The sequence below is a fragment of the Cetorhinus maximus genome, unplaced genomic scaffold (assembly GCF_964194155.1).
Source record: "Cetorhinus maximus unplaced genomic scaffold, sCetMax3.hap1.1 HAP1_SCAFFOLD_1312, whole genome shotgun sequence".
NCBI lineage: Eukaryota > Metazoa > Chordata > Chondrichthyes > Lamniformes > Cetorhinidae > Cetorhinus > Cetorhinus maximus.
The window spans coordinates 38,802-53,731 of record NW_027597253.1 but is presented as its reverse complement, the minus strand read 5'-3'; the positions used below and the strand labels follow the sequence as shown (position 1 = coordinate 53,731).

The 14,930-nt window shown below is 46.7% G+C and overlaps 1 protein-coding gene across 1 annotated transcript in view; it reads right to left on the bottom strand.

Annotated features, from left to right (window-relative positions):
• Positions 1 to 3,302: 3,302 nt before the first annotated feature.
• LOC144676038 (segment polarity protein dishevelled homolog DVL-2-like) overlaps positions 3,303 to 14,930 on the bottom strand; it is a 30,279-nt gene continuing 18,651 nt past the window's right edge. Inside the window, exons 9-15 of the mRNA XM_078536564.1 lie at positions 14,422 to 14,498; positions 12,774 to 12,841; positions 10,953 to 11,087; positions 8,803 to 8,934; positions 8,102 to 8,278; positions 6,877 to 7,104; positions 3,303 to 4,613 (exon numbers count right to left, since the gene is read on the bottom strand). Of these exons, the coding sequence (XP_078392690.1) occupies positions 4,171 to 4,613; positions 6,877 to 7,104; positions 8,102 to 8,278; positions 8,803 to 8,934; positions 10,953 to 11,087; positions 12,774 to 12,841; positions 14,422 to 14,498 (1,260 nt within the window). The 3' untranslated portion in view covers positions 3,303 to 4,170. The remainder of the gene's footprint in view (positions 4,614 to 6,876; positions 7,105 to 8,101; positions 8,279 to 8,802; positions 8,935 to 10,952; positions 11,088 to 12,773; positions 12,842 to 14,421; positions 14,499 to 14,930) is intronic.

Genomic DNA, 14,930 nt, shown 5'->3' with positions numbered 1-14,930 from the left:
GCTGCTTTTCCGATAACGGTTGAGAGATCTTTTATGTCCATCCGAGTTTTCTTTTGGAGCCTCAGTTTAGTATCTCACTCGAAAGACGGCGTCTGTGACAGTGCAGCACTCCCAACTAAGAATCATACAGTATTGGGAGGTGTCTATTTGAAAGAACTATTAAATTAGTCCCACTCCCCAGCTTTCTCCCACAGCCAATTTAAATTAGTTTTATTCAAATCATGATGATTGTGTAACCGTGCCATCACGAAGCAGCAGCAACCTTCATATCAATGGGCATTCATCGCGTGACTCGATTTACGACCTTGTACTCATGCACGACTGACTTCAAACACTCCTACAGATCCAACAACTCAAAAGCACCCCACCCCCCCAGCCCCCCGACACACAGACACAAGATCACCCATTGCTGCAGATTCAAAAAATACATTCCCAATAAAAGTGGCAATAAAGCTGGTGCTTCTGATGTGCAGCTTGAAGCTTGTAAACATTTTCCAATGCAAGTTCAGCCTCAACTGAAGTCGTTAGACTTGTATTTATCTGACCAGAAACCGAGCTGGACCAGCCATATAAATACTGTAGTTACAAGAGCAGGTCAGAGGCTAGGAGTCCTGCAACAAGTAACTCTCCTCCTGATTCCCCAAAGCCTGTCCACAATCTACAAAGGCACAAGTCAGGAATGCGATGGAATACTCCCCATTTGCCTGGATGAGTGCAGCTCCCACAACACTCAAGACCATCCAGGACAAAGCAGCCCCGCTTGATTGGCACCCCTTCCACAAATATTCACTCCCTCCACCACCGACGCACAGCAGCAGCAGTGTGTACCATCTACAAGATGCACTGCAGAAACTCACCAAGGCTCCTTCAATAGCACCTTCCAAACCCATGGCCTCTACCATCTAGAAGGACAAGGGCAGCAGAGAGATGGGAACACCACCACCTGGAAGTTCCCCTCCAAGCCACTCACCATCCTGACTTGGAAATATATCGGCCATTCCTTCACTGACCCTGGGTCGAAATCCCAGAACTCCCTCCCTAACAGCACTGTGGGTGTACCTACACCACATAGACTGCAGCGGTTCAAGAAGGCAGCTCACCACCACCTTCTCAAGGGGAATTAGGGATGGGCAATAAATGCTGGCAATGCTCACCTCCTGAGAATAAACAAACAGTAAAGCGCTGTCAATCCCTGGAACAATGGATTGACATGATTGTTACTCTATTTAGTCTCCCTCTACTCTCCTTCAATGCCATAGCCTGATCCAAGTTTGCAAACGGTGCATTCCTTGACACCTTCAAACTCCCTTTCCTCCTAAAAATAAAGGCTATTTCATTATGACATAATTTACTGCATCATTTCATCTGCTCTGTTTGACTTTGCTGCTCTTTTGCCCTGTGTGCGCCTCAACCCGACACTCAGGGTCCCCAGGGTATCTATTATCCTTTCACAAGTATTGAGTGAGGGACCCCCAGACTCCTCAGCGACTCCTTATTTACTCATTATTTACTCAATGTCTCCGATTGACCAGGGGACACGGGCATCACTGCGCTTAATGCTGCTGAAAGCTTCCGTGAAGTTATTCAGACCTGCTCCCAGCACCAGCAGACAAATTAGCATCAGTGGAGTTTCAGGAGGAAGCGGGGGCAATAAGAGGAGAAATGGGGCGATGAAGGGGCAATAAGAGGAGAAATGGGGACTACAGTCATGACCTCAAAATGTCGCAAGAGTTTCACACAACAAATTAGCCTGAGATTTAATGTCTATCGCACCCATTTAATCAGATTTCATTGGTGGTTGAGTGGGAGAACTTGCCGATCACCTTCGGCCAACCATCAACATCCACCTGAGCCACTGGCACAGACAAATGAAGCCTCAGTTTAACGTCTCATTCGGCCAGTCTGCTGCTAGAACATGTCCCATAGTAAAGAATACTCAAAGCACTGGCTGATGGCAGGAGCACCAGTGCCTCAAGCCTATTCTGCCGTTCAGTCTGTGCCTCATCCCGTTTACCCGCCTATCTCCATATTCCTCACTACCCTTCCCTTAACAAAAATCTAACGCCCTCGGCCTTGAAAAATTTCAACGGGCCCCTGTAATCCAGTCTTTTGAGGGAGTGTGTTCCAGATTTCTGTTGCCTTCTGTATGGAAAAAAGTGCCACCTCCATTACAAATGCGGCTGCTCTTCTAAAGCACGCTCGCTTGGTGGTACAAAACTTGAATATTGCTAAGAGGAGAGACATGTTGCTGAAGCTTTTCGTTTTGCACTCATCAGGACAAACGCAAGAATGCCAAATTTCAAAGGGGACAACAATTGGAATTGCAGGAGAGAAGGGTGCTGATTGGTTTCCTCCTGTAGTATCAATTGTTGTGATTGTTTGAAATTTGATATTTTTGTGTTTGTCCCAGAGTGCAAGACAAAAAACTTCAGCAACATATCTTTCTTCAGCAATATCTTCTAAAGTATGTCAATAGTTGTAAAAAGCTTTCAGGTTGTGAAAGGCGCTTATTGAAACACAAGTTTATTTCCTGATTTCGCTGCTGAATGGCCTAATTTTTAATTTTAAGATTGACTGCACCACCATTTGTTCTGTCTCTTCGCCCCCCACCCACCCCCCAAATCAGTGGAGTCTCTCTCTCCTCCACATGATCACTGCCCAAAGCAGCTGGCTGGTCTGTTAATAGAGGGTATGAAACAAACTCCCATCGACCCTTGCCACTGAGAAGGGAGGAGAAAAGGGATATAGGTGTTCTTTGGAAGTGGACGGGGCAGCGGTTGCTATGAAAATAAGGGACCCATCGTACCACACAAGTCACCTTGCCACTGAAGCAAAGCTTGTTTCAAATCCCTCCATGGCCTCACTCTTCCCTATCACTGTCATCTCCTCCAGTCCCTACAACCCTCCGCCCTCCTCCACTTCCGGTCTCTTGCACATCTCCGATTTTCATCGCTCCACCGCTGGCGGCCGTGCCTTGGGCTGCCTGTGTCCCAAGCTCCGGGAACTCCCACCTCAAAAAAAAAGGAGGAAAGGGGGAGGCGAAGAGGTTTAAGACGCTCCTTAAAACATACCTCTCTGACCAATCTTTTGGTTGCCTGTCCTAACATCTCAGTACCAGTTCTGTTTGTTTTTTTTTGGGTAACGCTCCCGTGAAGCAACATCGAGACGTTTCACTACGTTCAAGACAAGGTACAAGTGCAATTTGCCGCCGCTGCTGAGACTCCAGAGAGAAGTGAGACCGAAGCTACGCCGAGTCACACTGAGACCACAGGCTGCAGGAAAACAGGATAGGAAGCGTCAGTGAGGCGAGATCGGCTTTACTGCCAAGGCTCGTGACTTTTTAAGTTTATTTTTATTAATTTTTTTTTTAAAAACTCCAAAATCATTGCAATACTGCACTAACAACTTGATTACCAATGGTCTTTCCTTCCAAAAGCATTCCAATAACGTAACCGAGTTACTTTTATTCTACAATTTAAAAAAAAAATAAAAAGCCCAGGTTTTCCACTCTTCCTCTGAAGGGACACTGCAAGGCACCGGCGACTTGCCAGCGTAACTGCCCTTTCAGAGGCTGCAGCCAAAATACTCTTAAGGTTGCGATTTGCAAACGTAACCTCGGTGGAGTTTAAGTGGGCAGTTGCTTATGCAGTCGTTTTAAATTTTTTATTTTATTTTATTTATTTTTTTTTGCAGGCGATGCAGTGGAGTTCGCAGCACAAACCCGTCAGGGACATCGTGATTACAGTGGACGATAATACTCAGTCCTGGTATATAATATTAAAAAAAGAGAGAGAGAAGTAAGAGGCTAGGAATTGCACTTGTTAATTGTTACTTCAATTAAATTATACTAAAAACGCAGTTTATTTTAAAATACTTGTCTCGGTTTCTCTGCTCCGGCGATGGTTGCTCAATGTTCTCAAGATTCAGCAGCTGCCTGGAAAGTTAGCCAGAGGCTTGCCGACTTCGGTTGAGGTTTCAGAACCGCGGTCAGCTCCACGCCGAGCTCGGTATGAAAGGTGACGTTATTTACAGCGTACACAAAGTTAGCGTTGGATCTTGGCGGACGCACCTTCTTCGATTTTGCGGCCGGGTGCGACGCACAAAAAAAAAAAAAATTCTTTTTAAAAAAAAAACCCAAAACAAAGACGAGTCCCACGCTTACTGCCCGAGTCACATGACGTCCACGAAGAACTCGCTGGGGTTTCCCATGGCCATATGGAAAGACTGGCGGCTGGCGGTGAGCTCGGGGGGCACGGAGCCCAGGTCGCGGACGGGCGGTGCCCCCGGCGGCACGGCGGCCGACGACGGGGGCGGCTGGGGGACCATCATCACCATCAAGGGGTTGTACTGCAGCGGGACCCCGGGCGGCCCGTACGCGTGGACAGAGTGGTGGGACCGCACGCTGCCCATCACCGAGTGGTGGTGGCTCCGGTGGCTGTGCTCGCTGTTGGCAGCTGACCGCTCACTCCCGGCGTGCTCGCGGCGCACGCTGCTCCGCGTGGAGTACTCCGACTCACTGCCGCTCCCCGATTTGGAATCCACCGTTTTGCCATCCTTGTCCTTGCTCGTGCGCCTCTCGCTCTCACTGCGGTTTGACCCACTGCTTCGGCTCCCTGCAACAGAACGACGGTTAGGAGAATTACAATAACTATAGTCTAGCGGTTACACTATTGAACCAGTAATCCCGAGACATGAGTTCAAATCCCACCACAGCAGCCGAGGGAACTTAAACTGAATGAATTTATTAAATCTGGAATAAAAAGCTAGGCTCAGTGACAGTGACCATGAAATGATCAGATTGTCGTAAAAACCCATCTGGTTCACTATTGTCATTCCGGGAAAGAAATCTGGGGTCCTTACCTGGTCTGGCCGACACGTGACTCCAGACCCACAGCAACTCTTAACTGCTCTTTGATACGGCCTAGTTCAAGGGCAATTAGGAATGGGCAACAAATGCTGGCCTTGCCAGTGATGCCCACATTCCATGAAAGAATAAATAAAAGCTGACTTTGGCAGACTCGAATCAGTTCTCTGTGGGCATGAGCCTCCAGCACCTACATTAACTGCTAGCTCAGCACTAGCTGGCACTGTCACAAGGATATTAGTCGTGCTTCAGTAGGTAACACTCGCAAGTCAATGTCATGGAAACAAGTCTGACTCCAGAGACCTCTGCACATAATGCTGCATTTTTTAAAAAATTAATTCCCGAGATATGAGCCTTGCTGACAAGGCCTGCGTTCAATGCCCATCCCTAATTGCCCTCGAGGTGCTGGTGGTGAACCGCCTTCTTGAACCGCTGCAGTCCATGTGGTGTAGGTACACCCACAGTGCTGTTAAGGGAGGGGTTTGACCCAGCAACAGTGAAAGAATGGCGATAAGGTTCCAAATCAGGAAGGTGTGTGGTTTGGAGGGGAACTTGCAGGCGATAGTGTTCCCATACAGCGGCTACCCTTGGCCTTCTAGGTGGTAGAGGTCGCAGGTTTGGGAGGTGCTGTCAAGGGAGACTTCGCAAACCTCCTACGCAAGTGACTACACTTCAAAAGTACTTCACTGGCTGTAAAGTGCTTTGGGATGCCATGAGGCTATGAGAAGTGCAATAAGAATGCACGTTTTTAATGTTTGGTGGGAAAAAATGAGTGCAGCTTGTTATGTTTCTAGGGGGGGGGGGGTGCGGCTGGGGGTGGGGAGGCACTGCAGGTCATTTTCTGGGCAGAGAGAGAGAGAAAAGCTACGATCTGCATCTAACTCTGCTACACCTTGATGCCTAGAACAACATCCCCCGGAATGGATATCCCTCAGCACAATTTAAATAAAAACCTCTCTACTCAGCCTCAGTAAGCGCTCTCACATCAAATATAGCATGCTCAGATGAGGGTGAATGAGTTCATCTAGCATGTGCAGTCTGGAGCCCTTAACAGTTCCAAATAACAGCAGGCCCCAACTGTCTCCCCACTGCTCCCAAGACCAACAGTGCTACAAACTGTCTCAGGATTGAAGCTATATAAAAGCAACTTGAAAAACACTTTACTACGAACCAAAGAAAGAAACAATGTGAATAAGAAAATGGCATTCGTCCACACGAGCTCGTCAAAATAATCCAATGCACCCAGCCCAACCTCCTCCAGCATGTCCGACTCCTGTGTCCACCTTACCTGTGGTCATCATCCTTTGAGTGAAGAATCTTCCTCTGAGATTAAATTTGAAACACTCATTTCCTCTGGGCCTACTGAGCTGATTGAAGTTGCCTGAATATTTTACATCTCTCATTAGGACTTCGCCTTCTCTTCTGAATAGCAGTGCCCAATGCTGTTGGCTTTGTGGGCAGTACAAGGTGTCACATATGAAGTTTAAATCTCTCTGTTCCCTTTAATTCCCAGGTACCTCAAGCTGTTGATAATAACACGTCCTGATGTTCCAATTCAGCAAAGAGGCAACAACTAGCCTTTTCCAAACCTCCAGTTCACGCGATTCAAACAAATCTGACCAGCAGCAAACATTACAGAATCGACTGAGAAACTTCACAGGAACAGGAGGCGGCCTTTCAGCCCCTCCAGCCATTCTATCAGATCTGCACTGATGTGTATGATGAGCCATAGACCTAGTCTGGACACCCGTCTTAGAATAAATCCTGCCTCAAGAGTTCACCTTGCATTTGGGTTCATTCTTTGCTCTCTTTACCCTCTCTACTCACCTGTGTGCAGCTCCTCCTTGAAACCCATGTCACCGGAGCACCCACTCCCATCAAACCCCATTCGTTGGGAAGACCAACTCGAATAAGCAGGATGAGTCATTCAGCACTTCTCAGACCCAGTTAAAACTTCTGGCACAGATACGATGGGCCGAGTGGCCATGCACCCCCCACAAGATTTTTCTCACCTTCGCTGTGCTGGCTGCCAGCACTCCCACCTCCCCCGTAGCTGTAGGTGGTTAACTCATGGTAGCTGGGTGGCTGAGTGGAGTAGGGGTGCGGAGGCGGGTACGGATACTGGAAGGAATGCATTATCGGCCATGGGGTGGTGCCGGGGTGAGGGAGGGGGGCCAGCGTGTCTTGGTCCGAGGCGCCGCTTGAACCATCATTGTCGTTCAAGGAGAGGTTAGCCAAGTCTAGTTCGAACAGAAACACGAGCCAGTTAGCAACGACGCAAATCCAGTCAAATCACCAGCACAAGAACAGAAGAGTTATCATGGCAAGGCAGTCAAGCCCAATCCCTACTTCATCTTCGCCCCACAACCCACCTCCTCCCTCTGGAAACACACCCAATTGCCTCAAACCTGCCAAGGTGCCCTCCCACGGTAACATTCCACTTCACGGGCACCCGAAATGGAACAAACATTCCAATCAAATTTCCATCCTACCCTGCAACTCCATTTCCCATTCCAGTCCTTGGTATTTGAAACCTTTATCGCACTCAGTGATTTTTTTTTTTCCAGATCAGTTTCTCCAGCAGTGAAACTCCCCTCCAAGCAAACTGTTCAATAGGAACAGGAGGGGGAGGCCATTCAGCCTCCCGAGCCTGCTCTGCCATTCAATTAAGCTGCGGCTGATCTGTATCTTCACTCCATCTATAATCTTCATTCCATATCCCTTACTGGAGAAAAATCGATCAAAGTTTAGAAATTCTCTATTGACCTCCCCCCGCCCCCAGCCTCAACATCTTTTTGGGACAGAGTTCCAGATTTCCACTCCCATGCGTGTGATGAAGTGCTTCCTGACATCACCCCTGAGCAGCCTGGCTCAAATTTTAAGATTCTTCCCCCTTTTTCTGGACTCCCCCACCAACAGATGAAATAGTTTCTCTCTATCGACCCTATCAAATCCTTTAATCATCTGAAACACCCCAATTAATCTTCTTTACTCGAGGAAATACAAGCCTAGTCTGTGAAACCGGTCCTTGTAATTCAATCTTTTTAACCCGGGTAAAAAACTGCAGGGCACCCACTCCAAGGCCAATGTATCCTGCAAAAGGTCAGTACTCCTGATGTGGTCTAACCACTCGTATAACTTTTACTTGTTGACAGGAAAATACTTTTCTGAAATTCTCTCCTCGAAATCTTATGTCCAAGATCAGGGCAGAGGCTCCACTCTTTCAGACACACTCACAATTCTCACAACCGCTGAAATCCCCGAAGATGTAGTAACACTGCTCAGAAAAGGTTATTTTGTTGACTGTGTGACGGATGAAGCCAGCTTTCAGCAGATTACTCGCGTACTTCCTGGCCTCCCTGCGATCCTGGAAGCCCTCGATGTGGTGGTAAAGCCAGTCCACAACATCGGAGCCTGTGAACAACACAAGGTTTAGTCCAATCACTTCTGCAATAGTGAGGCCACAGACAAAGAAAGTTTGGACAGAGGCAACCGGAACAGGCATCATCGCAAACAAGCCTTGGGTAGGGGACGGAGTGAGATAGGGGACTGAAACAGGCTAGTCAGTGTACTGAGTTACACAGTTAGTAACCCTTATCCTGAAGAATAACCCTGTACACGTACACAGTGAATAACACTTAACACTGCTGAATAAACAGCGACCATACAGAGTTGGTGTGTAACGCTAACCCTGGAACAGTAACTTTGTAGTTACACAGCAATTAGCCCCTCTTTTGAACAAGCAGGAGCCTCATACAGTTAAGATCGTGAATGACCTTTACACTGCACTGGAACACTATGGTCACATGTTAATTAATCTTCATCTGGGTGAATAAAAAGGGACTCTGTGCATGTTTGCAGTGCTTATTTTTATATTTGCGAGCATAGACGTTTTACATGATGTTGGGTGATACAAGTCTTATTAACAAATAACCCACCTAAGAATGCATTGGGGATTGTAATTTTCAACCACATTCTGTCCCGAACTTCAAGGCCAGATTCCGGGGAAGCCATCGCCTTAGCAACAGACATCATATCCGTGTGGATCGATAAGTTAAAGTCATCAAACCCTGGAGAGAGATTTTGTAAACCGATTACGTGAATTGCCACAGGTCAGGAGAAAGGCCACTGGCCCAACGTAAACAGAATATCTGTTTCCCCCATTTATACTTGCTGTCATCTTTATCTCTATAAAATGACTGATAGGCCCACAACCAGCACTCAAACCCCGGTAACGTCCCACTAAGCAGAAGCAGAGACACATCATCAAGTGGAAGCAAGCTGTGGAGGCCCAACCAATGGGATGGCCCAAGATCAAAAGCAGAACACCTGCAGGCGTGAACCTTTGTTCTACCATTCCGCTCCAACAGCCCTGGCTCACACGCTGGCACTCTCGTCTCTCAGCCCGAAAGTCCCAGGTTCAAGTCCCACTCGAGGCTGACACTCCCAGTGCAGAACTGAGGGAGTGCTGTGCTGTCGGAGGTGCAGTCTTTCAAACGAGACATCAAACCGAGGCCCCGTCTGCCCGCTCTGGTAGGTGTAAAAGATCCCACAGCCACCATTTCAAAGATGAGCAGGGGAGCTCTCCCTAGCGTCCTGGCCAATAGCTATCCCTCAACCAACATCTAAAAAAACAGGTCAAACAGATTCATTATCACATTGTTGTTTGTAGGATCTCGCTGTGTGCAAATTGGCTGCCACGTTCCCTACATTTTTTTTATTCTTTCGCAGGATGTGGGCGTCACTGGCTAGGCCAGCATTTGTTGCCCATCTCTAACTGCCCTTGAGAAAGTGTGGTGAGCTGCCTTCTTAAACCGCTGCAGGTACACCCACACTGTTGCTAGGGAGGGAGTCCCAAAACTTTGACCCAAAGTGCAGCAAAGGAACGGCGATATAGTTCAAAGTCAGGATGGTGTGCAGCTTGGAGGGGACCATTACAACAGTGACAACACTTCAAAAGTACTTTACTGACCTTCGAAATGTCCAGTGGTGGTGAAAAGCACAATATAAAAGTTAAGTCTTTTTCCCTTTCTTCTCATAACACTGCCCACTGCTACAATATCTAACCAACTTGTGGAGGGGAGGGGAGGGGAGGAGAAGCCTCTTTGGGGAACAGGGTTCTCCAAAATGACATTGTAATCAATAATTCAGAGCCACATCAATCAATCCTCTGTGGCACACCCAGCAGTCTAACACCTAAATGAGAAAGACTGACAGTACTGCAGATACTGCTGGCTACACAAATGGGACAAGGAGCAGTCGACAGGGTCACTAGAGAGTGGGGTTCATTCCCATTCAACTTCATAAACGGCTGTAAACCAATGCCTTAATGGTAGGGTTATCATACCCGGACATCCAGGAGGAAGCTTACAGGTGCTCTAAGTGCTACAGTGTTTTTAAACTGATTAATCCTGTTTATTTGAAGATCTGCAAACTGTACACCCAATTTATTTAACATATGGTTCAGTGAAGGTTCACTAAATTGGTCCCTGGAATGAGGGAGTTGTCCTACGATGAGAAGCTGAGTAATAAGGGCCTATATTCTCTGCAGGTAAGAATGACAGGTGATCTCATTGAAACATAAAAGATTACGAAGGGTTTTGATAGGGTAGATATGGAGAGATTGTTTCCGCTGGTCGGGGAATCTAAAACACGGGGGCAGAGTCTCAGGATAAGAGACCAATCATTTAGGACTGAGATTAGAAATTACTTCACTAGGATGGTTCGTGAATCTTTGGAATTTTCTACCACAGAAGGCTGAGACTGACAGATTTTTGGTGTCTCAGGGAATCAAAGGACATGGGGAGTGGAGTTGAAGCCCAAGATCAGCCATGATCATATGTGGTCTACTCCTGCTCCTATTTCTTGTGCTCTTGCTTGCAGGGCTTGGCTAAGCAGTGTTTTCCTTTGGTGAGGCAACAATTAATCCACAGGTACAGTTTTCAAAGAGGCTTGGATCAATTATGACTTGGGCACGTTCGACAGGTGCTGTGCTACCTTACTGGGACTTACATGAACCCCAATGGTAACTACAGGGTTTAACTACCCTTGTCCAACATGGCAGAGCCACCCAAATGGAGTCACTTACGCTCCGTTTCAGTAATTGAGCTGCTTGAAGTGATCGTGCTCATGGATGAGCTGGCACCATAAGCTGGATATGCTCCAGTCAACGCAACAGAGTGAGAAACCCAGGCAGCAGGATCAATAGGTCTAATTGGCTCATCTACGGAAAGAGGCACAGAGAATCTCATCAGTGAGTTTGGAACATCTGTAGAGGAGAGAGAAGGACAACAACAGAAAAAAAAAACAAGAGAATGGGATCAACATAGTAACTCAACAAGAGACTAAAACAAAGTGACAATGCACTTCAACACGCGAATTAAATTCCTTTCACTGCATTTTCCTTCTCATTTTGCCCACTCCTCTCCTGACAGCACTGGCTTGTGCTGGACTACAATGTTATGTGTTGCTCATTCAGAATGAAAGAGGAATCTGTAGCCAGCCTTTCCTTAACATAGGTTTATTCACAAAACTCGGAACACAAGCACAGACTTCCTTTTCTTCCCGCAAACACACCTGGAAACTGGTTCTTATACGGACTTAAGAATAATGCCCTAACCCTTCCCCAATTAGTAACAGCTGCACTCACTTACAACTAGACCAAGCACTTCATTGTGACATGATCGCAACATTAACATACAGTTCCACTCGCACCAACTAGGCTGCAGCACATCGTCCAAGTGGTCAATCTTCCTGCGTGTACCCTCTTCCTACAACTGACTCAAACACTGGGGAGAGGGGTCTGTCTATCAATTGCCCTAGATTTTGCCCTCATTCAAAATCCACATGTTCACTTCCCAGCAGGGTCACTAGGTAGAGTCAGACAGGATGTTTAACACATCGGACCCACTCTTTGAAACAGCTACCTAATTAGTCCCAGTGTGGAGGGAGCTTTACTCTGTATCTAACCCCGTGCTGTACCTGTCCTGGGAGTGTTTGATGGGGACAGTGTCGAGGGAGCTTTACTCTGTATCTAACCCCGTGCTGTACTTGTCCTGGGAGTGTTTGATGGGGACAGTGTCGAGGGAGCTTTACTCTGTACCTAACCCCGTGCTGTACCTGTCCTGGGAGTGTTTGATGGGGACAGTGTAGAGGGAGCTTTACTCTGTATCTAACTCCGTGCTGTACCTGCCCTGGGAGTGTTTGATGGGGACAGTGTAGAGGGAGCTTTACTCTGTATCTAACCCCGTGCTGTACCTGTCCTGGGAGTGTTTGATGGGGATAGTGTAGAGGGAGCTTTACTCTGTATCTAACCCCGTGCTGTACCTGTCCTGGGAGTGTTTGATGGGGACAGTGTAGAGGGAGCTTTACTCTGTATCTAACCCCGTGCTGTACCTGTCCTGGGGGTGTTTGATGGGGATAGTGTAGAGGGAGCTTTACTCTGTATCTAACCCCGTGCTGTACCTGTCCTGGGGGTGTTTGATGGGGATAGTGTAGAGGGAGCTTTACTCTGTATCTAACCCCGTGCTGTACCTGTCTTGGGAGTGTTTGATGGGGACAGTGTAGAGGGAGATTTACTTTGTATCTAACCCCATGCTGTACCTGTCCTGGGAGTGTTTGATGGGGACAGTGTAGAGGGAGCTTTACTCTGTATCTAACCCCGTGCTGTACCTGTCCTGGGAGTGTTTGATGGGGACAGTGTAGAGGGAGCTTTACTCTATCTAACCCCGTGCTATGCCCATCATGAGAATGTTTGTTGGGACAGTCAAGAGTTGCTATAACTTCTAAGCTTGAGGCATTGAAACGTCACCTCACATAAGTCAGTAAAATCTTATTTATGTGGAACAGAACATTCTGCTCTGAAGAGCAGTGAAATGTTTAGTCTTCAAACAACTCTTTTGACACTTACTTCTGGGCAAAGTGAAATAGCCCTGAGGCGATGGGTCCCAACATTTGGCAACTGTTAAAATGATTGGCCTTAAAAATAAGAGGGAAAAACATGCAGATTAATGTCAAATAAAGTACAGAAGCTTTAAACTAAAGGAAAACAAATCACAGAGCACTTTGGGAAGTGGGAAAAGATCACGCAGTCATTGTAATCCAGACCTGCTTCAAAAAGATTCTCATTCCTCACGTTTGAAGCCAAGGATTAATCACCTTTACCCCTCTCTCTCAGTAAGTACAGATGAGGGAGCTCCCCCTTCCACAGACTGGCAAATGCCCCAATTACACTGTCTGTTTTTTTGAGTGAATCCAGGCTTTTTCCCTCTACTCCCCTAAATGGAGACAATTCCAGACATTGGCACACTGTGAAGTGCCCCTGATATTAGTCCACAACTTGTTTTCCTCCACAACCCCAGTGGGTCTGTCTCTCTTTGTCCCACAGTCATTGTTTAACCTTAAGTATTGCGAATAACTTCACATTTCCCTATGTTATATCCCATCTGCCATCTTGCTTCCTACTCACCCAGCCTATCCATATCTGAGCCTCTGTGTCCTCCCCACAGCTTACCTTTCTACCTAACTTTGTATTATCAGCAACCTTAGATACATTAGTCTGTCACTACATTAGTCTGTCGCTTCATCTAAGTTATTAACATATATTGTAAATAGCTGAGGCCCCAGCACTGATCCTTGCGCATTCCACTATTCACTGTCTGCCAACTTGAAAAAGCCCTGTTTTCTATCCGTTAACCAATCCTCTATCCATGCTAATATATTAACCCCAACTCCATGAGCCCTTGTTTTGTCTAACGACCTTTTGTGCGGGACCTCATAAAATACCTTTTGGAAATCCAGGTATACCACATCTACTGGCTCCCCTTTATCTACCCTACTAGTTACGTCTCAAAAAAAAAACTCTAATAAATTGGTCAAACAAGGTTTCCCTTTAGCAAAACCATGTTGATTAGTTCTAATCAAACTATGCTTTTACAAGTGCATTGTTAAGACTTCCTTAATAATAGGACCCAACATTTTCCCAACAACTGATGTTAGGCTAACTGGAAATTTCTACCAGCAGAAATAAAGTATTGAAGAAACTTGCTACTTCTTTTAATCTAATACTATCCTTAACTTCCTGAGCGAGTCACCGATGGGTCCTTCTTGCTGAATTTTTGTTCTTCAATGGAATGTATTTTTGTTGAACATTTTGCATTATTTAGGGCTGGAGATTTCCACTCCCTTTGTGTGAAGAAGTGCTGCCTGGCATCACTCCTGATTGGCCTGGCTCTCATTTTGAGGTTATGCCGCCAACCACACCCCCCAATCCACCTCTTGTTCTGGACTAATCACGACAGAGGAAATAGTTTCTCTCTATTTACCCTATCAACTCCTTTAATCAATTAGATCATCCCTTAATCTTCTATACAAGGGAATACATGCCCAGATAGAACGTGTCATCATAATTTAACCCGGTACCATCCTGGTAAATCTGCACTGCATCTTCTCCAAGGTCAGTAAGTACAACAATCGCCATGTGGTCAACTGGCTCGCTCATAGTAAGGGTGGGAGGGGAGGCAGACAATTCAACTGTGTCAGGTGGCATTGTCACTTACCCAGGCTTGTGAACGATCTCCCTCAGAACCCGCACAGCGTCGTCATTGCTCATGTTCTCAAAGTTTATATCGTTCACCTTAAGGGGACAGACGGACCTGGAGTGAGTGATGCAGGAGGAATCCAATCCAAGCAGTCACATGTGAACATAACAATTCTACAGCCGACAATAAAGATCGCACATTGGTAACAACTAGGTCCTGACGCTTCACTACAATACAGCCCTGGACATTCATTCAACGGCATTATCATTGGTGAATCCCCCACTATCAACATCCTGGGAGTTACCATTGACCAGAAACTGAACTGGATCAGCCATATAAATACTGTGGCCACAAGGGCAGGTCAAAAGCTGTGAACTCTGTGGAGAGTAACTCATCTCCTGATTCCCCAAAGCCTCTCCATCATCTACAAGGCACAAGTCAGGAGTGTGATGGAACACTCGCCACTTACCGGGATGAGTGCAGCTCCAACAACTCAAGAAACCTGACATTATCCATGACAAAGCAGC